Genomic DNA, 24,514 nt, shown 5'->3' with positions numbered 1-24,514 from the left:
AGATCATCTAGTCCAACACCCCTGCTAAAGCAGGATTCCCTAGAGCACATTACTCAGGACTGCATCCAGGCAGGTCTTGAAAGCCTCCAGAGAAGGGGACTCCACAACCTCCCTGGGCAGCCTGTGCCAGTGCTCTGTCACACTCACCGTAAAGAAGTTTTTTGTCATATTTGATCGGAACTTCCTATGTTCCAGCTTGTGCCCTTTACCCCTCGTCCTGTCACTGGGAACCACTGAAAAGAGTCTGGCTCCATCCTCCTTCAACGCACCCTTTAGATACTTGTAAACATTAATCAGGTCCCCCCTCAGCCTTCTCTTCTCCAGGCTAAAGAGTCCCAGCTCTCTCAGCCTTTCCTCATAAGGGAGATGCTCCAATCCCTCAGTCATCTTAGTTGCCCTTCGCTGAACTCTCTCCAGCAGTTCCCTGTCCCTCTTGAACTAGGGAGCCCAGAACTGGACACAGTATTCCAGTTGTGGCCTCACCAGTGCAGAGTAGAGGGGGAGAATGACCTCCCTTGACCTGCTGGCCACAGTCTTCCCTATGCAGCCCAGAATTCCGTTGGCCTGCTTGGCGTCAAGGGCACATTGCTTGCTCATGGGTAATTTACTGGCTACGAAGACCCCCAGACCCTTTTCTTCAGAGCTGCTTTCCAGCAGGTCCACCCCTAACCTATACTGGTGCCTGACATTCTTCCTCCCCAGGTGCAGGACCTTACACTTGTCCTTGTTGAACCTCATTAGGTTCTTCTCTGCCCAGCTGTCCAGTCTGTCTAGGTCATGCTGGATGGCAACACGGCTCTTTACGATGAAGCCATTCTGCCTATTGGAAAAGCGAGCTCTGGAGAACTTCCTTTGGTTGTACTGTACAATGGAAATATTTTCTTTCCTATGTATGTAATAAATGCAAATTCCTACCTGCCGTATACATCCAGTAGCATCTGTCCACTACAGAACAAAGCAAGGCGAAACTGTAAGACGAGTGAGACAGAGGCGGCCTGTAAGGCACCAGTCTACTGATTCTAGATATTTTAATGGTATAGAAGTGTTGTGTAATGAAGCAAACTATCGCTTTTGAGTGCTGATGAAATTTAATTATGATGCCAGTTCCCTAACAGAACTTTCTGTCTGTAAGCATCAGTGAATTCTTAGAAGCTTCTATTTTTATTTAAATTCCTAAGGGGGTAAACCCTGCGAGTCTCATGATTTAAAGCCCAGTTTAAATTTAAAGGATGTCATTAAGGCTTATTGTGTTGGACTAAATGACCTCTGGAGATCCCTTATAACTACATGATTCTGTCTTTCTGCATACAGGAAAACTGCTTCAAATGCTGATGAGGTGTTACATTACAAGATTTTGTTAAAAGCCTGGAAAGGAATCTTGCTTTACCTAAATCACCATTGTCACGTTTTCTGCATGAAGGCTTTTAGAACAGGGTATGGTTTCCCACAACCTGCACTGTAGATTACACCTTACACCTGCATTAAAAATACCAGCTTCTGAAATTAAATTCTCAGGTCTTCTATACCTTCAGACAACTTGTAGGAAAATTAGAGGGGGAGGAAAAAGGACATGATCAGAAAAGAGGGACATTTATTGGCAGGAGAGGACAGTCTTTGAGGGAAAGGAATTAAACCTTTGGGGAAGAGTAAAATCATGGCCTCAGAAGTAAATCTCAAATACCCGCAGCGAGTCCATGATTATTGCTCACTGCATAATACATTACCTAATAACATATTTTTAATTCATCTAATATATGTAAAAACAATATAAGCTAGGATTTTTGGAGTAAGAATCCATAAAAAATTAATCAGAATTTAGAATCGGAGAATCTTAACATGGGAGATGGACCACAACCAGAGGAAATTCTGACTTTCTGGTTGCAATGTGTGTATCTGTATCATTAATGTGTCTGTTACCATTTAGTGGTGTAACCACCACTGTATCTGTGTGCATAGGAATGAGGTGCGACTTTCCAGTGCAAAATCGTTATTAAACTGTTAGTTTTGAGCTTCTGTTTGTGCTCATTTCTGTAACTTCCATAAAATGTAAGTGATGGGATCATCACAAGGTCGTTTCAATAGGATCTCTGTGGTTTCATTTCCTTGCATGCTTATTAAGAAAGCTGTCTACGTGGTAGGTTGGAGAGACCTTTAGTAAGGCTTCCAGCACCGTCTCCCTTAAGATCCTCCTCTGGAGATGCTGACGATATGAAGACTTCCCTAGTTTAATACCAGACGAGGTGTGCGGAGGGGAGAGTATTTCCAATAGGGCATGGGTGTGCTCAAGTCCTGTTGCAAGCGCTTTTATTCTTGCTTCTCACCGAGCCCGTATCAGTTTTGTCAGGACCTAATTACCTAATGAGGGTGGAAGAATTGTAGCTTCTCTGACTCACTGCATCCGCAGAGTCTGCCTTTCATCTTTTGCGAGCGCGTGACAGCTCATGTCAGCTTGCCTGGACTCTGCTTAAAGGCGTGCACGGAAGAGGTGCCAGGATTTGCTTTTGGTTTAAGCTAAATGCTCCTTGCTTTCCTCAAAATGCTAAGTCCTGGGGAATATTTTCATTCTGACCTGGAAGGGGATGTGTAAGAAGGATGAGAAATGCAGAAAACGGTAACTTCTATGAATAGTCTTCACTTATTTTAAAGTCTTTAGTGTAAAGTCTTTTAAGTTAATTTTATCTTTCTTTCCCCTTAAAGTCTCTCAGATTTTATAAATAGCTGTCACAATAATTATTAAAGGCTGCATCTCTGCTTGGACGGTGAGAAGTAATGAAATGACAGCCATTGCTGAAGTCCATGTTGTCATTCCGTGTGCTTCTAATTGGATTTTCACCTGTTTGTTAACCAGCAAATTCCTTCAGCTTTTTAAAACAAGACAGATGTCATGGTTTCAAGTCCAAACCTGTGGCATGAGAAGAAATAAATGTGGTTGTAGATCTGTGATTTTTTTTTCCCTCTTACCAGCAGTGCTAGGCAGGATTAGCTTCTTTCTGCTGACGCCCCTGAGGGCTTAGATCATTCCTTGGAGGGTATTTCACTGCCTGTGGCTGTAGCTACGCTCCCTCTGCTTTACAGCCATTCCTTGAACTTAGAGGTGAGCTTAAGGCACACATCAAATGGCTTTAAAAAGCTCCTTGCCACCCATAACGTGGTAAATGGGGTGACTTTTTAAACTAAATGGATTTCAAAAGCTATGCTCTTGGTTTTCCTGTTTCCGATATTCTGTCTATGCATTAATTTACATCTTAGTCTTCAGAATAGTAACATCTGTGCTTTAATGCACTGGAAATTCTGATAGTTGTTATCAGAGAAACTTTTCAACCGTTTTCACGTTGACGGTAGTTGATCACTGAGAGTCCAGGGATTTTTGTATGAAAGAAATACTTGGTTTTGTCTGCCTGACACCTTGCATCCCAGTGCATTTTTAAGCCTTTTCATCTATTTCAGCCTGATGCCATACTAAATCTTCTGAATGAGTGGTTTCATGTCTCTAATACATGCCCATTTCGTATTTTGATGGCTGATTCCGTTTGTTTAGATTTGGCTGTTCAGATTTCTGTCACTGGGATAAGAAATTACGGTTTTGCCGAGCTCACAAATTAGAGTGGTTGATATTGGGCCCGCTAACTTTTGACTGCAGTCTCTCATTATAGATATTCTTCTGTGACTTGAATAATCGTCTAGATTAATGATCCTTTTTTGAAGACTGCCTGGTAGAAGGAGAAGTTGGGGAGTTTTCTTGTGATTACATATCAGTTGTCTAACTTTTTTTCAAATATTCAGACCTTGTGACCTCGATATCTGTAATTGATATAAGAAAACTAATTTCCTTTAAGTATTACTCTGTGAACAAGAGAAGACAACAGGACACAACCGAGAGCGTTTTAAGAGTCTGACTGGTGAGATAAGTAGTTTCAAGTCCAAATGCTGACTGTTATGATCCAGCTCGGATTCTAATTCTAACGTTCTCTAATTAGGTGGGCTTATGAAGAGAGCCAGCAGTCTACAGAAATGACAAAAATAACTTTAAAATGGATTACCGTATCAGAGAAATGTTTGGGAGCCCAGCTAAACGTGGAGATTTTAAACAATACAAATATGTTTCATCTGTGACGTAGAAAGCTTTGGGTATTTTGCTATCATGTATATTAATTGGTTTAATCTCTGACTAGCTTGATTGTATCATTGCCAAAGAACATACTCATCATAAAAGCTGAATTTTTAATCATCTTTCAAATAAAAACAGGCAGTGCAAGTCTCTAAATTTAGGATTTGGTTGTGTGCCAGGCTGAAGAAAGCTTGTCTTTTTTTAAGTGTTACAAGGTGATTAACTTCTGTAGGAGGTTCACCAGTCCATTGAATCATGGTTTTGCAGCCATGAGCTTTCCGATTTTCATTTATTGTAATTTATATTTGCTTGTAGCATTTAAATGTTCTTACTGCACAGTTTTATTTAGAGTCACATTTAATTGGTTTCTGAACTAACCCTCCAGATGCACTGGAATTAGCATTGACTATGAAAGTAATTATCAAACCTTTTCTCATCTTTTGTAATGGCTAAAATACGTCGGTATTTGAAATTTTACCATGTGCTACCTTTTACCCTAACAAATTACTAGAGTAGTTATGAGAAAAATGATGAGCTGTTACGACTTGTAGTTCAGTAAGGTATTTTTCCTTTTGAAAAGTTCCTGGAGGATATAGAGAATACCTGCAGTGTTTTTCAAAAGCATGTGCGTGTAGGGCATTAGGTTGTTCTCTGAAAGAAGTAGGAGTTGCCTTGAAATTTCAAGATAGTCAAAATTTGAGGGTGCTGCCTCTGAGTTTCATTTTTGCCTCCCCAGTTTTTCTAGACTGAACTGCCCCAGCCAGTGACACATCACTGAAGTTGCCCCCTGATGCTACAGCGTCCAGTTTTATTGCATATTCTTTTTATCATCTTTCTTCATCAAGTCTTTTTTTATGCAGGCCAATAATTCAGAAAAGATTTATCACACATTGTAACTAAGCCTCTGTCTCTTCTTGCAGTGTAATATGAAGTTTTGTGGCATTTCAGGAATTCTATAGCAGAATGAAGTGAGTTGAAAAGCCTTCCATATACTTTTGGTTGAGCGTGAGCACAGAATAAAGCATTGTATCATTTCTTATCTGAAACTTGTACTAACCCTGCAGTCCTCCAATCCTGCAAGTCTGTAAATGAATTTTTTTGTCTTTACATGAATAATGTGATTTAAATGTCAGTTTTGTAGGAAATTCTGTAGAAATTAACTCTTGTTGGGTTTTGGGGGGCTAGAAGGGAGTATTGCAACTATCTAATGGGTATACAGTGATGAGACGTATGTTTAGGAGCATGATTTATTGATCTAACTGCGTGAAATGAGAAAAGTGTGTGCAAAACTGCTGACAACACTGGGAGGACGAAAGTATTTCCTTGTTTTCTTACTTCTTTCGATATTATTTTGAGACCAGCTGACAGAAATCTTTCTAAACTCTTGGTACCATCTAATATTTTCCTTTGCTTAGAGCACGTAATGAATGAAATAGGGAAATGAAAGACCATGTAAAAGCAGGCAAAAATAAATGAAAGAGAGGGTAGAAAAGTCTTTCGGAAATGTAGAGCAGAAGAATTCCAAACTTTTGTGGATGAATGATTCTCCCTTCTTAAAATATTTTTAAATAAATACCAAGAGGTCAGAAATGTTTCAAATATCTGTGGCCTCTTACTGCATCTGGGAGATGTTAATTTTGTCCTATGAGCCCAAAGACTAATCTCCCTGAAAAACAAGTACAAAATCCAATTTAGCACTCCCACCCACACTTGATTTGCTATTTGACACAATTGAGGGGCCTGGGAATCTTTTAAACCCATAATAATAAACACATTGAACGCATAATAATAGAAAAATGACATTATCATCCATGAAGACAATAACCCAGCTCCCACCAACAGCATCCTTTGTATCCTCTCGCACGCTTTCCATCCCTCCCCTAAGCCACAGGGTTTGCTGGGATACTGGAGAGGCTGTGGGAGATCAGGAGCGTTGGTTGGGGTGGGTATGGATCATGGGGAACTCCTGTCCCTGAAGAAGGCCTGACGGAAAATTTCATCTGGAGGGAAGCTGGGTTGGTGGCAAAGTGGTCCCTCAGAAGTGTTTCAGCTTGTAGCTTTAATGAGGGGATACCTGGCATGTTTGTCTCTGCTTTATAGACAAGTACGAATAACAACACGCTGCCTTATTTTGCTGTTTTCCGGCTCCAGCAGTCCGAGCATAAACCCTCAATTAACCTGCCTAAATCCTGTTGTTACCCATTGTGAGCAAGAGTGGTGGATATTAGCAAGAGGTTTATTTTGAAAAGAATGATAATGATATAATTAATATTGTTGACATTTAAGCACTTGTCATTATATTTCAGAGTTAATGATCCTTCAAGAGATATTTTAGTAATTCAGATCTCCCAGAATTGTATTTTCAAGCTGTTCGAGACGGAGGAAGATTATTTGTTACTCTGGAACGCTGTCGGTTTATGTTTATGAGGGTTTCTTAGTAATGTTGAAGCATAGTTGGTAATGCAAATTTGAACTTTCCACCACAAATAAAGGCTATCACCTTGTCAATTATGGTGTCTCCAGTAAATGTGGGATGTATTTTTCAGGAAATAAAGTAATGATTAATTTATATTCTTAGGTTTCCAGATTTGTGTTATCATGCAGTACTTTATAAGTTAGCCCCGCGAGAGACGGAAATGAGAGCAGTCACGTAGATCTGAGGAGTTACTAGAATGACAGCAGTAGTTACCAGAGACCCTTCAGAGGAACATACTTTTCCTAAGTCCGAATAAACATAATGAGATGGTAGAAATGTGCATCTCATCTTTCCGCATCTCTTGCAGCATTGGCAAGAAGAGCCAGTCAGCAAGGGGTTGTTTTATTTCTTTCCATTTTTTCAGTCTAATTTATACTCCTGCAGGTGCTCTCAGTATAAAGAAAATAAATTACCTTAGACCTATGTAAAGCAGGCTCCTCTGTCCTGATAAAATCCCTTTGGGTTAGGCCACATTGTGTTAAGGGAGTTTATGAGCTCTTCAGTTGTGTAACACTGGTGTAGAAAATTTAGCAACGGGCTGCTTGAACCAGTTTCAATAAGAACAGAGGAAAACCTCTGAGCATGCAGAGGGGTGGTTCCAAATGTTTCTTTTACACAGAATAGCAAAATCAGCTTAGTTTCCTATCCAAATTTAGCAAGTGTATTGCGAGTGATCAAACACCTGAGTGTGTTGGCAGATTTTGGGGTAATGCGATGGGTGGGATCTCAGGTGCTGCAGTAGCTCTGGTGTGATGGCTGGGAGTGCCTCAGGCTCCTTGGCTCTCTTGCATGTCACCCAGCCCTGCCTCTGCAGCCAGTTGAGCTGATACTTTCCTTCCCTTTGACCACTGTAGGGATGAGGGGAAGGAGGACTTGAGTAAGGGCTGGATGCCAGAAAAAAATCTTCTAGCAGGAAAAGAAGGCAGAATTGAGTACGTTCTTTCTTCATTTGCCTGGTCTTGACATCCCCCTGTGGAAGAGTGAGGGATCGTCTTTGGAAATGCAGATTGTCACTTGTGCTGCCCTCAACTTTGACAGCTTTGGTTATCGTAAAGGGGGGAAATGTCTTCTGCACATATCCTACACGTAGAGGCAAGATGAAATGCGTAGGCATTTGAAGCGGGGATGAGGCAGAGATTTCCCTATGGGGAATGGAAAGAAATCTGGCTGATTTTGTGCTCAGTGTTTGCCTTGATCTTTTTTACTCCTAGTGGACCTTGCCTAATAGAAGAAATTATTGACAGTGTTGGTGTAGCCCAGAGAAAAATAGTATCTGTGATTTGTATTTCATTGTTATAGCTTAAAACAGACAAGGGACAACTGGTTGCTGGAGAGACCCCAGAGCTGACAACCTTTCATACCTCCTAGCAGATAAATTTTTGGAGCAATTGGACAAAGCACTGACAAGAAACGTCAGGAGCAGATGGCAAAGTCAAGATGTCAGCGAGAGGTTCTTGATCTGAATTTGTAGTGTTCTGTGGCTTAGCTTGCAGAGATTCGTACTTTAACCAGGTACTCTGTGTCTATTTCTGGAAAGCTTGGCACGGCCAGTTTTGCCCACAAAGCCTGGATTCATACCCGTGACGTCTCTATGCAGAAGCTCAGACAGGGCCTGGCGTGTCATAATCCCAGGACCACCAAACTTGGTCTGAACTGAAACAAGCCTGAGACTTGCTGTGGTCCAAGATTGCTGTGGGTTGACCAACTGGCTGAGGGCATGTGGCTCAGAGAGACTAGTTGGGGAGCAGATAACCTCAAGGCAACAAAACAAAGGGGTTTGATGAGAGGACATGCACACCCCAAACGGCTCTCCTCTCCTCTTCTCAGTGCTCATCTGGTTATGCAGATGGTGTACCTCCATGAAGCTCTTGTAGTGGGATGTTTTTTCATCCTCACTCATATCCAGGGGGAGGTCATATGTGTGTCTTCCCCTCCATGCAGTACTGTGTAGCAGAGATGACAGAAGCAGCACACGTAGCTCTGTCTCTCAGATCCTCTCAGCCATTAGTGGTGCTAATTCTCACCACCTCGAGTGTTTGAGATGCACTGATGTGTGATGAAGATGTCCCTTCTTGGGATCTTTTCTGCTGCTTTTGAAATTTCCCTCATTTTGCTGGTTCCCTCCTGTTGTTTTTTTTTCTGTTTGTTTGTTCTCACTTTCTATGATATCTGTCTCCCCTGTGGCCTTTGAGGGCTGTGTTGCCTACAGCCATCACACCTGCTGCTTCTGCTGCCTCTACAAAGCCTGCATTTCTTGTATGAGCAACATCTGCAAGGCTGTGAAGACATTTCTGCCTGTAAATAGACCTGTAGCTCCTTTTAAGATCTCCTATCATCTGGTGGCCCTTTAGCCAGCTAAAGCTTCAAGACTCTTACCATGCTTTTTATGTGCAAATCAGTGAGGATGAGTTGTGGTTGAAAGCCTTGCATGATGCATCGGGTATACGAGTGTGCTCTTACCTCTTTTAGGCCTGCCATAGTCTCCTTGACTTTGTCTTTGGGGCTTTCCTTGGGACTCGAGTAATATAGAAATGGAAGTGTTTGCTTGCTTCTCTCCACCTCTGGTAACTGCATACCCAGGTAATTCAGCTCAGCGTTGGTAATGAGCAAATCCTATTAAATTTATTGGCATGTTGCTGGCTTCTGTTTTAAGGGTAGTGACAAGTCCAAGCAGGGCTGATTTTTGAAGTAGGACTTTCTGAAAGCCCAGCTCCTTGTCGTACAGACCTCCTCCTCCCTTACCTTCTGCTTAAGGCTTGTAACATCTGCATGTCTGTTGGAGACAGAGTGTGGGGATGAAATTGGGATGACTTGAAGTCATCCATTTTGGCACAAAGCAATAGCTGCAAGCAGGAACAGATAGTAACCATGCCTCCAGCAAGTCCTTCCATGGAGCTGCTGCCCACAGGCTCCAAGAGCCTCTGTGGAATTATTTCCATGTCGGAAGAGTTAATTTTGTATACCCTTGAGATAGGATTCTTTTAGAAAACAGATTAAACACCTTTTCTTTCATATTCGTGAAGAGTGCATTATCTCTTTTCAAGTTTGTAGTGATAAAATGTTAATTAATGGAGGTCTTAAACTGTAAAAGCGATCTAATTTGGTGAAATAACAGCGTTTTCTTAAGGCTTTTTTCACGATAAAATCCATTTTGATTCTATAAAAACATGCACTTCAATTTTAAACACACAAATGCATGTGCAGGGTGCCGGTGCCTGGGACTGGCAGCGGGGTGAGGGGTCTCTATGGGGAGAGGTCAGACAGGGCTGGTTCCAGCTGGCTCCAGTGGCCCCACAGGGCACAGCTCAGCCCCTCAGCGATGCCGGTGATGCCTCTGGGAAATCGAATTAAAAAAGGACAAAAGTTCTCCCAGCAGTGCGGAACAGCTCTGCAAGCGCTGAGGAGGAAGAGGAGCTTCAGGCACCGGAGCAGACTCCTTGCAGCCTGTGGGGAGACCATGGTGGCACAGGGAAGAGCTGTTAGGGGACATAAAAGTCCCTCTGCTCTGCCAAAGGGGAGGCTGGGCTGGAGAAGGCAGCCCCTGGCATGGGCTTGTTAGCCACCACATATGACGTTTGGCCTTCCCAAGTCTCTGTCGGGGTCACAAAGCCGCCTGTAGGTAGGTTGGACAGTGATTGTACAACTTGTAACTTCTCAGCTTTGCCCTTCTCCCCAGCGGCTGGGCTTCTGCCCGGGGTTCGTCACCAATGGGTGACACGAAGCGCAGCCCGAGCAATGGGATGGCGGCGTTGTAAATAGGCAATAGCTGTCTCTGGTGTAACACCAAAGATAGAGCAGGGAGTTGGGAGCAAAGCTGATTTTTTTAACCTAATAGATAATCAGAGAATCCATATGGGAAAAATTTTAGTGGACCAAGTGCAACAAACATTTGTTTGTGCAATTTGATGGTTCAGTCAGAACATCCAGCTGAAATTTGATTTTGCACCATGCTGTGGAAGCACAGGACTAAGACAGGTCAAAATGCACAGAGCTAATGCTTGTCTTCACGTGTTTTTGGCTGGCTGCTCACCAGTGTTATGGTGGTACTATAGCAACTACTTTAATTGGATTTAATAACGATGATTTGCCTGCTACTCCGCATGGGAACAAATCAGTCCTGCAGAATATGGAAAAGATGTTTATGCCCAAGGATGTACACAAATGAGTTTACTACATACATGGTCTTGGTTTTGGGAACCAAATAGCAAAGCCTGCTGCATATTTGAAAAGTAATTTCAATTTGCTTTCCTAGAAAATAAGTTTATCTATTCAAAAACATTCCCCCAAATTAATCTTAAATAAAAATGTTACCTGGTTTATTCTCATGGATTCCAATGGTTGTGGTATTTCAGATTACTGTTAGGTGGGGGATTTGTTTGGTGGGTTTTTTTGGTTGTTTTTTTAACTCCAGCTGTTTAGCATCAATTTAATCGCTATAATACGGCTTTGGCTTAAATTAGAGGCTAAGTATAAGGGCTGACCTCATGTGTGCGTTGGAGATCTGTGTCTGTGAAGGTAAGTAGTGCTGGTAGCGTCTTATCCAGAATCTCTGCAACTTACTCTGCGTTTCCTATGCTCTGCTTTTCTTGCAGTGGGGCTAAGTGTCTGTTACTGTATACTTTAAACTTTTCTCCTTGACTAGCTTTCTGGTGGTTTGCCAGCGTGTCATCTAGGAGGTCTTTCTGCCCCAAATCAGTTATTTCTACAGAGGAATTGATTCTAAACTGAGCAAATCAAGCATATGTTGAAAGCCGTCGATGAAAAGGATGTGTTATCCGTAAACTGGTCATTATGAAGTTGTAGCCATTACTACTTAGCACATTGATGTAGTGCTGGGGGAAAGCACCGGGCAATTTTTCTTATTAACAATTTTAATTAACTTCTAATTGATTTCTAGGAAGATAAATAGTCTTATTACAAAGTCTTACAATGAACAGCTTCACTGGAATTAAACATTCGTGGAAACTTCCTGACAATCGTTCTGATAACAAAACATGAAAATCTCTTACGATCTTCCCAGATGTCTGTAGCCTCATTTGTGAAGTCAAATAAATGAAAATACCTTGCTCGCAGAATGCCCTTTGTTTAATTTACATAACCTTATTCATCATGCCATAATTTAATTAAGAGGAGGAAAAATAACAGGTCAGCATTCAGACTATATTGAGGGCCTGGTAGGTCTAGGAAAAAACATACGGATTTTGTTCATCCCTGTAAGGGCATTTATGGAATAGCAAGACTTATTTGGCTGATACTGAAATTGTGAGACTTAGTTCAGTACGTGAGAACAAGGATAGCAATTGAACAAAATCTAAACAGTGTTCTGTCACAATCATCTGCCTCTTCTGAGTGTAGAAGAATAAGGATTAAATTTGATAACACTTGGTTTTGAAGAACAGCATAAACTATAGAAAGTTAAGTAGTTCTTCAGAGAGCAATGATTAAAGTATCACGAAATGTGACAAACATGTTAAGTGAAAAGAAAATTTCCAACTAATGTGTCCAATTCTAGCTATCTGCTGACTGCATCCATCTTTCATCTAAGTATGTATTCCAGAATGATTTGGGCAGCAATGGAACACCTAAATCAAACAGCATAAAATAACAACTCGCCTCAGACACCACCTAACCCTGAAGGTACTTCAGCATTATCTGTGGGCTTGACTTCAAAAGCATCTCGTTTATTTTCTGCTTAAGTGCACAGTTGTCCAAGGCTGAGCAACTAAACGTGTCTTTTCTCCTGAAGTCCAGTTGGGATCCAGTAAGCCTGCCTTCTGTCACTGCAAATTCAGAGGTTTGTTTCTGTAGGGTATTTTACCTTCAGCGAAATATCGGAGAGGAGCAAGCTGCTGTAGACAAGAAATGCTGAATAACCACGCAAGCATTAGTACTCTGTAGAATATTACCCAGTCTACCTCGTTACTCCCATGTAGGTATGTCCCTCATATTTAAAATGTGCATTAAAACGTGGTTCTTTTTTCTGTTTCCTTAGGCTACAGACCCCGATGCTGGTGTTAATGGTCAAGTTCATTACAGTTTGGCAAACTTCAACAACCTTTTCCGAATCACATCAAACGGTAGCATTTATACGGCAGTTAAACTCAACAGAGAAGTAAGGGACTATTATGAACTTATTGTTGAAGCAACAGACGGAGCTGTGGACCCCCGCCGTTCAACGCTAACTTTGGCCATCAAGGTGCTGGATATCGATGACAACAGCCCAGTTTTCACTAATGCTTCCTACACTGTCTGCGTGCCAGAAAACCTACCGCCAGGCACCGTCTTCCTACAATTAGAGGTAGGAGAGTGTTATAGAGGGAAGAAGATGTTTTGTAAATGTTCCGCAATATCGAGCATGTTCTTGCTTAACTTGTCAGCGCGACTGCACTAAAAGGTTGCGAACTGGAGTGGGGGAAGTTATAACACTTAACAAACCGAAAAATGTGTGGCCTTTAGACAGGTACATAAAAATACTTTGAAGCTGAGGTTCATTTGGAAATAAGAGTAATTAGTAAAAAAACCAAACAAAAAGCAAAAACTACACTACTATTGTCATTTCTTGGAATATTGTACACATTTAAAGTGCTTTTGATTTGTTTTTGAAAACTCATCATACTGCTCCTACCTGTTTACATTAGTAGGAAGAGAGAGCTCTCAACTGCTTCAGACATTTAAGTCAAACCTAGGTGTCTAACCTCACGTTATAGTTAATGGAGATAAATAGTTGCTTGGAGAAGCAATTCATCCAATACCAAAATCATCATCTAAGATAGCTGGAGTAAAGTGGGCACCTGGAGGCGTTGTCTTCTCTTCATTGACTATAAATGATACTCAGACAAGTGAGAGTTAATTGCTCAGGGATGAGCTAGGTCTCTGAAGACAGCTGAGATTCACTTCCCGCAAGCAGTCTATATATCTTCCTGGTGTTTTGGTCAGCATCCTTTAATGAGGAGAATCTCTCCTGAGACAATTTGAACAAGAATGGCTTTCTCTGAACCTGACTGCAGAGAAATCTAATGTCAAATTACAGCTAAAGCCATCACACAATACTCCTTATCCTGATGAAAATCAATATTCTTTGTCTAAATACTGGTATGAAATTAAAACATCCGTGCTGCCGTATGGGGGTGAGATCAAACATCTGCTTAGCCCAGCATCTTCTCCCTGGCAGTGGCCGATAGCAGGTGCCCAGGGAAGAGAACAAGAACACATTGTGCTTCCAGTGACTCTTGCCCAGAATATTGCGCTCATTTCCTGTGGCAGGTATCTCTGGATTTTATAACCTGAAGTGGATTTGCCTTCCTTGTGTTTGTGCAATAGTATTAAGTACATCAACTGCTATTAGAATAATATAACAAAATTAAATTTGTTTGCAGTAGCTTGCTTTTCTATGTTCTTGAAATCTGGTAGGGATTTTTTGTGAAAATGCATTTTATTTGGGTTTAAGTGCTTTTTTTTTTCCTTCTGTATGGCATGCTCTAGGCGAAGGATGTTGATCTTGGTGCTGATGTTAACTATCGAATACGGACACAGGAAGCACTACAATATTTCGCTCTGAACAAATACACAGGCGAGTTATCGCTTCTGAAGTCCTTGGATTATGAATCATTCGCTGAGACAGAAGCAACCTTCACCTTCCTTGTGGAAGCCTTCGACAGCAAGGGCACTATGCCTCCTGGGCTCACTACCGTTACAGTGAGAGTAAAGGTAAGAGGAATAACTTGCCAGCCGATAGCATCCTCTCCTTCTTGTTACAAAATACTTCGTTAACTCTTACAGGCGTCCTGGTGAAACACCAGACCGCGGAAGCAGTATGTCTGCCTTCCTGTTTTTTCACTTGTACGAACCTGCTGCCCTTTTCTGACAGCAACTTGATCAGTTATGCACTTTATAACAGCTAATAATTTCTTTGCTATATGCAATTGCGTAGTTAAATCTTGGATCATAGATTTATGAAGTACAAGAATACCTGAGACATACATAAACATTTAGTCCTTTAGAATCCCTGAAAGGCAGAAATAAGTACCTAATGGAATTGTTTGCAATAATGACACCATCACATTTTAGTTAAAGCTCTCATAAATTGTAATTTTATGAACCATTCAGGTGTATTGAGTGCTGATGTGGCACACCGCATCCTGTATTTCAGATTCTGCTGCTTGAAAATACAGAGCTGCAAAGGAACAGGCTTATTTAGTGGTCTAGCACCATGAGTTGGTGCAGTGAGTTACAGCATCACCTCTGGGTCTCGGTTATCTCACCGGTAACATGGGGATAATGGTATTCTGTTTGGTAAAGATCTGCAAATGAAAAGCATTTGTAGCTGAAACATTAGCACTTACCCATCTTAATTTGGTTGACATACTCATGTCCGAGAGGAGAGGATGTTTTAGATGCTCTAAATCATGCCGCCTTGCTTTTGCAAAGGTGCAGTTCTGGAGCCAGGCAGTCGAGTCCTTTTACGCAGTTGCTTCTTTTTTGTTGACTTTGTCAGTGAAGAATTGTGAGCTGGGGGAGAGAAGAGAGTTTAATTACTCGTATTTTAGCTAAGAAGCAGAAATTGTAGCAGGAACAAAAGCGTAGCTCACAAATGTGAACTTCGTATCTGGCAACTTCAGTTTAAATGTAAGTCTGAGGAAAGTATTTAGCATATATGAATCAGTCTTGTGTTCAGCTCACTGTGTATCTGCAGATGCTATGAATTGCCACATGATTTTGAGTAATTCTGTTTGTCAGTCTCTAGTGAGCTCAGAATTATTTTAGGGACAGTAAATGTCTCCAATTATTAGCTTCGATGACAATGTAAGAAGGCTTCTACAATACCTCTCTGTCTCTGCAAAATTTCTCAGACTGAGATGCAGGTCACCAGTTTCCTAATACTCTGTGCGCTTCCCTGGCAGTTTCTGAGTGAATCAAAGAAAAACATTGCTTTTGACGTCATTCCCCGAGCCTTTTCTGTCATACTTTTAAGGAGGAAGTTGCTGAAACCTGTTGTTTTCCTAAAAGAAACTTTTCCCTCAGCACAGTGAATTTTTGAAAGTATTAAGAGTTTTGGTTTGTTTGGGTGTTTTTGTTGGTTTTTTCAAAGGTAGTTGTTTTCAAATAGGGATGTATTCAGAGAAAAGGTGTCGGTTGCATCCCAGGGCTGACCCAGCTGCACAATTGTGCGTTTGACATATTAATTAATGTATTAATTGATGACGGGGTACAGAGGAGCACTACAGTTCCACTTGGTGGCCTCAGTGTAACAGCACCTTGTGTATTGTCAAAGGAAGTGGTGTGGGAATAGGGAATTTAAGAAGAGGATTAGTAGGATCCAAAAAATACCTTTCTTGCTTTCCAGGGAAGCTCTTCCCATACACGAGCAACAAAAGGAGCGTGATGATACTCGTTTGGAAAGGCAGAATGTGAGAGGCTGGAGTTGTAGGCTGGTGCCAGGAGTAACAACTTCAGCAGTAAAAGGTGTTAGGCTGGGGCAGACCAGGGCCTGAAAGCGAGGACAAGCAGCTTGTATTTCAAATGAGAAAGAAAACAAATAAAGTAAATTATTAAGTGAGTATTGTTGTACTCAGTGACAGGCTGACTTTTTCAACAGATCAGTGGACGTAATTAGATGTTATATATATATTGCTGAATGAAGGTGATGCTTAGGTTCCAGCCTTGAGTGGCAGGTGGAACTGCCACTGCATTTTGCATGGCAGTTGAGAGAATGGGGGAGTGCTTGTGGAAAAAATATTTTTAATACCTCATTTTGTTGGGCAGATGTATGTCAGATGGAAGAAACTTAGAATCTTGGTCACAAGAGATGTCTGGAATAGAAAGAATGGTTTAATTTGAGCTTATAGGTGAACTTTCCACATACAAAATTTATGGGGGGGGAGGGGGTGGAGGGCAAAAGCGAAGATTGAAATCAGAGCCTTGTGTTACCCCTGCCTGAGATGAGAAGGAACCATGAGAGGACACCTGGAATGGTTGATTCAAGAGACAGAGTAGCAGGAGAGGGGTGCGTAGTCTTGGAAGCCGAGTGAGAACAAGGGGAAGAGCAGGCCTTGGCGGTGAATACAGAAGTAGAAAGTGTGTTGCAATGCAGTTTGGGTTTGTTCTTAATGGAAGAGACGCAAGGGGAGAGCCCTTGTTCAGGGCCAGCATCAGCATATCTGGCAGAAGGAACTGGTTTCTCACCAGCAGCTCAGTGAGGATGTTTGCGGAGCACTGAATCCGGCCCTAGGTCTTGAATGCATGATGGCACAAATGGCGTGTGGTATGTAGCAGTCTGGAGCCTCACGCACAGTGTATTGCCTGATTCCAGGCTTTTATTCCTCTGCAATTTTAACCACTGTCCGAGCTTTAGGGCTTAGCTGAATAGCTAACTCCTGCTGAGCATGTTCACTGTTTCTTGGGAGTCATTTATAATTTTTTGTTGGCCATTTAAGATGTCTGCACAGGGAACGGAAGGGGTTTTAATAACGATTTCTGCCACACCATCTACCAAATCTGAGCCTGTGTTCAGGGACAGGCTGGCTCTGCATGGGGATGTACATCTCTGCCTGGACGCGTTCCTGTGCAGTCTGCTCTAGGTGACCCTGCTCTGGCAAGGGGTTGGACTAGATGATCTCCAGAGGTCCCTTCCCACCCCACCATTCTGTGATTCTATGGCTCTGGAGGAGTTGGTCCCTCCCACACAGCCCATATTCTGCTCCCGCTCAGGACCAGGAACTGGATGTGTCTGCTTCATCTTAGTGCTTTCACTTGATTTAGAAGGTGATATTAGAGTAATTATTTTAATACGGTGTTTGTGACCCCCAAATAGGAAATAATCCAAGTGCAGATAACACCGGAGGCCCTAACATAAGTTGTGCAGATTGCAGTCTTCAAAAACACAAAATTGAACTAGAGAAAGCCAGAAGCAAGCATTACAGCAATGGTGGGTCCAAGCAGGGAATACACGTAACCGTTAGGGATTCAGACCCTATAATCCTCACAGCATTATTTGTATTACAGAGGTCTTTGAGTCTTTTTGGGCTTATGCTGTTAATGTTTGTCATTTTTCCCAGTTCAGCTTTTAACCGAATGCATTGTAATTTTTACTGTGTAATAGGATTCTGTTTACCAGCTACGGACAACATCTGATGGTGTCATACATCGTTTATGTGGTATAAAACTGAATGAGCAGCAGTGCAGTATCCCCATAATCACACTGATCTTTCGGGCTTGGAGGAGGGTGGATACACACAGTGACTTTCTTTAAACTCTCGCTTTCAGCATTTGGCATGACAAGTTACAAATAGTTTGTATTAACCTTCCCTGAACTTGATCAAAACACAGATTGCATAGCAGAATACTCACGGCAGAAAAAAAAGAACTTAATCCGTTACCTGCATGTCAGTATTGAAATAGATTATTGGCCACTGCTGCAGCCAAATGGCCTTTACGTTGTGGGGATGTCTTATGGCTCTTCCTTCAAAACAAGCCAAAGGTAAATTACTAAATTGTTGCATCCTTTCTAGCATTACTGAGGAGGAAAAGTGTAAGTGGCTTTGATTTCTTGCCAGAAAGATGCAAACCACCCGAAATGGACTGCGATTTTTCTTTTTTTCCCCTGTTCTCAGATCCCTCTCGCTGCTTTCATAACTTTTCACCTTAACCTGAAAGTGGTGATGAGTCATCTTGTCGTGGGATGGCATGGGAGATTGCGCAAGTGTTTGTCCAGAAGGACTGATGATTGTAATCTGTTCTGTAATCAAGAACACAAAACTTTTTATTTCATCTGGAATTTTTTTGATAGATATATAATTATACAGGTTAGCCATAGCAAATTTTATCAGTCTTGAAAACACAGTTTAAGGGATAGAAACATTCGGAACTCCAATAAACAATTTGTGTGCTATTTTTCAGTGGTTCGCCACTGTCAAGGCGTAATTTCTCTCACCATGGGAATGGCAGAGATTTGCATTCGCTCGGTGTCTGAGGGGGCTGAAACCTAAGAGTGCCTGTAGTGCATATTGCAGGACGCACAACCATCCCCTCACAATATAAATGTTTCCCAGTATTGGAAGAAGTGAAGTCATTACTGTTCAAATGGTGTGCTTATTATTAGGATTTAGCATTTGGAAACAATTACTATGGTAATAGAGCTTCTTAACAGAAAGAGAACTAACCTTTTTCCAGTTTATATTGCTGTTAAATGAGTAATGTATTCCTAAATACATATTATAAGAATTTCTGTATCATGGGGCCTGTAAGGTACTTGCATATTTTATGCTGTGACCTCCTCTTATTGTTATTACCAACATTATTTTTGTATTATTTTATGTCTCTTTCTTGTTTGTTATAATTGCTTTTTCTCCTTCTTCTGGGATTGGTTTTCTTTTCAGTTTTTTCAGGGAGAGTGTGTAGTGTGATGAAGGCCATTATCTCTGTCTGATGAGTCAAAGGGATAGAGCAACAAGAAGAAATACAAACATATCTATGTTTCTAGCAATGCCATATTATGAGACTGCCAACCAAATATTTCATAAAATTCCTACAGTGCCTTAATCACAGTGGACCATTATAAACATTATACAACAAATTTCCAGATATAGTAAAACTGACTTTACGCATGAGTATCAGTAAAGATATCGCTGTCATCAGAGAGTACACAAACTGCAACTGTCAAACTAGTTTTCCAAGAGAAGTTAGAGGTCATCATATGCCTTAGATGGGGCGTTATATGTGTTGAGTGGTACTTCTTGTGGGGGTGAATTGGAATCTTTCATCCTCGCTATGCTGAGTCTTCCCTTCCTTGGCAACTTTGCATAAAAGAAACAAGCCAACCATGCAAAAATGTGTAACAGCTAAAGCTTTATCTCTGGCCTGGTTCCTCTGAATGGTCCTTCATCGACATGACCCCGTTCTTGCGGTCCTTCATATTCAAGTTGGCAGGATCTCGTTGTAATGATTCTTAGCCGTGCAGATCTCCAACCTGCTCCCTTTGTTTCTCTGACAACCGAAACCTTCAGTCGGAACACGGAGAAATAGAATTTGTTTGCTTTTCCAGGGTGGGAGGGTTAGAAGCAGCTGCGTGTTTGTGGATGAATCACCCTCTCAAACCAAACAATTGGAGCCAATAGTAAAGCAAAGAAAATAAAAGTGAGTTCGGGAAAGTAAGCAGGAACCTAGAATTTGGGGCAGCTGGAATAAAATGGTACTGCAGGACCCTCTCCTCTCACAGAGCGCGTTTGCTGTACTGCTGCAGAGTGCTGGGGGCTTTCGTCACTATAAAATGCTTAAATTATCACTAGGAGAAATGGGAAAAGAGGGATCCACAGGTTGTCATTAGGGAGAGGGGGGCACATTTTGGTTCAACCCCTGCTCCACTGCTTTCTCTTCCTGCAGGTGTTCCCTAGAAATTCACTCAAGTCTTGTTTCTAATGAGCAGGTGAGCAGGAATACATCAATGCTTCATTATGGTGGGATTTCATGTTATGGTGAGATTTAATTACAATAATAATGAAGATTTTCTGCCAGAAATTATGCAGGTAATAAAGGATACATGGAAGATAAAAGACATCAGTTAAGTTAAGGTTGAACAAGTCATCAGTTTCTAATATTTCTGAAATAAAGTTTAAGTTATGTTTTTTCAATAAATTTACATCCATGAAGTTAATCCTTCCTTTCTAACATGTAACAAAAACCATTTCCCTTTAAAGAACAACAGGGTGGTCCAGCGCAGCAGCACTTAACTTACACCAAAGTTCAAAAAATTAGCTGTGTTGCTTCCAAAATGTTACTGCTCATTTATTTCTTTTTTAGTAGCATTAAATGAATAAAGGGCATGGTGTTGGACTACAGTGCCAGTAAACAGATCTATTTTTTTTTCCAGTCTCAACTTATCTGTTCAATCATCTGCTAGTCATTTATTGCCTCGTATATTTCACTGTGAATATTATCCCTTAATTTGTATGATGAGCTACTTTAGGGCTTGCTGAGCACTAAATATGAAAAAGAGACAGTTATACCATGGTAACAAGCCTGTATTTTGTATAGCTTCAAACAAAGAGCCCTGTGTAAAGAAGCTCTGCACCCGATTAAAGCCAGAATTCAAAGTGCCGCTTCATCCAGTTTGTCACATTATCTTGTCAGCATCACCACAAAGATTTTGAACTTGCTGCGCAAAGTTACTCAAAATTGCTTGATTCTATAACTTCAGTCCTTCTAAATTAGTCACTGTCGTTGATACATAAATCTAAAAGGTATTTTAAATACTTCTGGCAAAGCTAGGAACGGTTTTCAAGTAGTGGCTTACTTCAGTGGACTTAATGTAAATGTAAAATTGAAACAATACCTTGGCGGATCAAAATGCAGGCTCACAAAGAAAGATTGACTTGCAAATTTTTTTGTGTATCTTGGGGGATGAATGTGCTGGTGAGACACATGAACCTTAAAGGAGAGGACCTTTAAGGGTGGTATGTGTTTATTATAAGAGGCCAAGAGATTACATTAAGATGAGAAAGGACTTCAAGTTCTTGATACTCCAGTATCTGGTGAAATTAGGTATTTCTATATTATGCCATGTAATGAGTTCACTTGTCTCCCTCCCCCCCAGCTGCATTTTTCATGAGTCAAAACTTTGACGGCACTCTTTTACGTAAGTAATTTCAGGTGGGAATAATCACAGTAATTTTTCTATCACATGTATGGTTATTGATATTAAAATTAACTTGTTACTGCATTTGTAAAAGAAACGGTTTTAAAGCTAAGAATCGGTGAGATAAGTGGGTTTTTTTCCCCATTACTGTTATCTTATTCATTAGGAAGTATAAATTGTTCTGTGCTCACCTTCTTTGTATGAATCACAGAAACTGACTGATGAAATGAAAGCGCGAATTACAGAGGAAACAAAATTGAAAATATCTTTAGAAAACTATTTTACCTCAATGATTTTAAGCCATTGTACAGTTACTCATTCCTAATCCCTTTGCAATCAATTTAAAAGGCTAGATATACTTGGATGTGTAATAGTCTGTTGCTGTGAACCACTCCACAGAATTATCTGGGTAAATTGCAACGAATCACTCATTTCAGGTAATAATGCCAGTCTTTTAGCTGAAGGATGGGAGCTTGCTTGAAATCTTAAGATCCTGGTTATTGTCCCGGTTCTAGATAGTATGTTAACTGCCTACAATAGTCCTTTAGGGGATTGTTAGTGGTTATTAAGGCCTGGAGAATAATCTTGTATCCTCTCAGATTGCATCAGTGTTTGTTTTGTGAAAGAATAGACAGTTTACACTCACGCATGAATATATATGTATCTCTCTCTCAATCAACTCTTGGCTCAAAGTACAGATCTGTTGTAAGTTGCATTTTGCTGTTGCTGTGTGCATGGCATGGTAGACATTTAAGGGAAGCGGAAAAGAAAAAATAATCTTCTAGTGAAGGGATTACAGTTGAATAACATTTTGGTTTTCTTTCAGATAAATAAATTCACCCATTGAGAAGATAGTTTTCTGAAGTCACAGCTCAAATTTTCAGTTGTTTCAATGCTGAGTCTGTGACACCAAATCCAGAGACCTTGTTTCAGTAGAGCTTTAGAACTTATTTTTAGACTATGGCATAAAAGCATATGAAGTTTGCATTTTAGTATTTAACGTTAAATTTGTAAATTTGTACTGTTCTGTAAAAGGCTGATTAGCATTATATTGAAAGGCTTAGGAAACTTATTAGGTTTAATAATAGAAATATACCCAAATGAGGATTTGCAGAAATTGAGAAATTACTGAAAGACTTGAGGGCACTAGACGGCTACTGCCAGTTAGCGTGGACCAGAGGGAAGGGATGATGAGAAAGTGTGGCACTTAGAGATGCTGTTGCTGAAATGTCGTGATGGTAGCAAAGATCTCATCCTGTGCGATCGTCAATGAGCACCATGCTGGAGAGGTTTCTGCCGAGTGATAACCCCCACTTGGCATTTCCTTTAGAGCTGAGCAGAGCTTCAGGGACCCATTGCAAAGCACAGTTGCATCAAAATGAAAACACTTGCTCATCTGGGCCCAAAAAAACGTTTTGTTAAAGGGCAAGGTGAGGCCTTGTGGCAAGGGTCAAAGATCTGTGGGGCCTTGGCTGCTTGGTACAAAGGGTTCACTTCCCCCTTTCATGCTTTTGTCATGAACTGGTAGTTAACAGGTGAAGAAATTAAAAATTACTGTGAGAGATTAGTGTGAGCGAGACTGCTCCGCATGGAGGGATGAGCTGGGAGCTGAGGGTAACCCAGCATGGGCAGTGCTGTCCCTGTGGGAACGCACCAACAGGGTCCATTGACAGCCCCAGACTTGGTGAGGGGATGGGGCCAGAAGCAGGGCTGGAGACTGGTGTCCTATGGCATCACTGGAGCAGGACCAGGGGTCCCGGCTGGGCTGAAATGGGCTCCTGGGCCGAGGGGCAGGGTGCTGGGGGGCCTGGGTGAGGCTGCTCTGAACTATGGATGCCCTTAGGGCCATGATATCCTGTGGCCTTTAGGGTTTTTTCATTCTGCTTATTTCGTAATAAAATATTTTAGATTTTTTTTTTTTTCAAATATGTTGCGGAATGACATCTTTCTATGGTTAAAGAATGCCCAAGAGGAATAATGATTTTCAAGTACAGTGCTACCAAAACGCCCCTTTCCTTTCTGTAGAAGAGATTTTTCACAAATATCATAGAGGAATGTTAAATGTGCCCTTCGAAGTCCCCAAACAGCAGGGGATTATTAAACACTTGGAGGCAGCTCAGATGGGAAGGCACCAGCTCTGGTAATGTGCACGTAGACTTAAGTGGCAGATGTTCAAAACAAAATGACAGCAGAAAATTGCAGATACGTATCTGCAGTTGTAGAAAAAGATTGGGAAGGTTTGAAAATTTCAGTGTGTGACATATGCGATGCTTTGAAGTAAACCCTTTTACTTTCTCCCTCTGTTGGGATCATGTTATGTACATTTAACATGAGTGGAAGGAGGGATCGCTTTTAAAATACATTTTTTTTCCTATTTATTACACTTGCGATAAAAGCCAGCAGACAGCAAAAGGAGCTGTAAAAGCCTAATATGCATTTATTAGCTCAGAGGGTGTTCAGTCATGCTGGTTTTTATAGCAAGGGGACGTTGGTTTCCACTTAGAGTTGACTAGAAACCTTGGTATCAGCAGGTATAATCAAAGAGTGCGGTCCTAAAGCGGTAGGAAAAACACATGGATGTGCTTATAAACTCTTTCTGTAACTATTTACAAACGAAGAAAATGTAATATTTAAGAAGCTAACAAATTTAATGAGTGATTTTTTTTTTTATTTTTTTTTCAACAGGTCAGAAAAAGGGGAGTAAAACGTTTCCTCAGACTTTTAGAATGGTTGTGATAAGATGCTTTCTGCTTAGCAGTTGAGGAGGGAGGCAAGAAGAAAGGGAAGCTTTGTGCAAAATTGCATTTGTGAGGCAGGCACCTCGACACGCGTACTCTATTGATAAGGGTAAAAATTATCTAAAGAGTGTGATTCTCTTAGTGGTCTAGATAAATCAACAGAATCTGTGGTTTTGGTGTTCTTTGACAGGACTTTGTCCTTCTGGAGCTGTTCAGCAGATTAATAATTAGATTTTGCTGTCACAGAATTACAGCTATTTTAATAAAGAATCGATACTTGATTACAGTTAGGTCTCAATCTGCAAAAAAACAGGAATTAAGAAATCAGACTGATTTTATAAGCTGAAAAAAAAAAAAACCCCAAACCAAAACCTAGATGACTAGATGTAAAGAAGTATAACCCTGTTTTGGTAAGAAGGAAATGGGGAGATTTCTGTGGGTGCTGGGGAGGAGAAGCTTCGCTCCCCTTTGGCAGGGCTGCCCTCTAGTGCACTGCAGGCTAAAGGCAGCCAGTTTTTCACTGCAGTAAAAGGGCTCCCTTTGGAGGATAAAAGGGCATTTGC

At 41.1% G+C, this 24,514-nt stretch overlaps 1 protein-coding gene across 17 annotated transcripts in view; it reads left to right on the top strand.

Annotated features, from left to right (window-relative positions):
* PCDH15 (protocadherin related 15) overlaps positions 1-24,514 on the top strand; it is an 827,643-nt gene that overhangs the window by 686,954 nt on the left and 116,175 nt on the right. For all 17 annotated transcript variants that reach the window (XM_054204839.1, XM_054204838.1, XM_054204854.1 and 14 more), the window contains 2 exons: positions 12,577-12,882; positions 14,067-14,291. In XM_054204839.1, the coding sequence (XP_054060814.1) occupies positions 12,577-12,882; positions 14,067-14,291 (531 nt within the window). The remainder of the gene's footprint in view (positions 1-12,576; positions 12,883-14,066; positions 14,292-24,514) is intronic.

The sequence above is a fragment of the Rissa tridactyla genome, chromosome 6, assembly GCF_028500815.1.
Source record: "Rissa tridactyla isolate bRisTri1 chromosome 6, bRisTri1.patW.cur.20221130, whole genome shotgun sequence".
NCBI classification, from domain to species: domain Eukaryota; kingdom Metazoa; phylum Chordata; class Aves; order Charadriiformes; family Laridae; genus Rissa; species Rissa tridactyla.
Note: the sequence above shows the minus strand (reverse complement) of the source record. Positions and strands in the feature narration are given on the sequence as shown.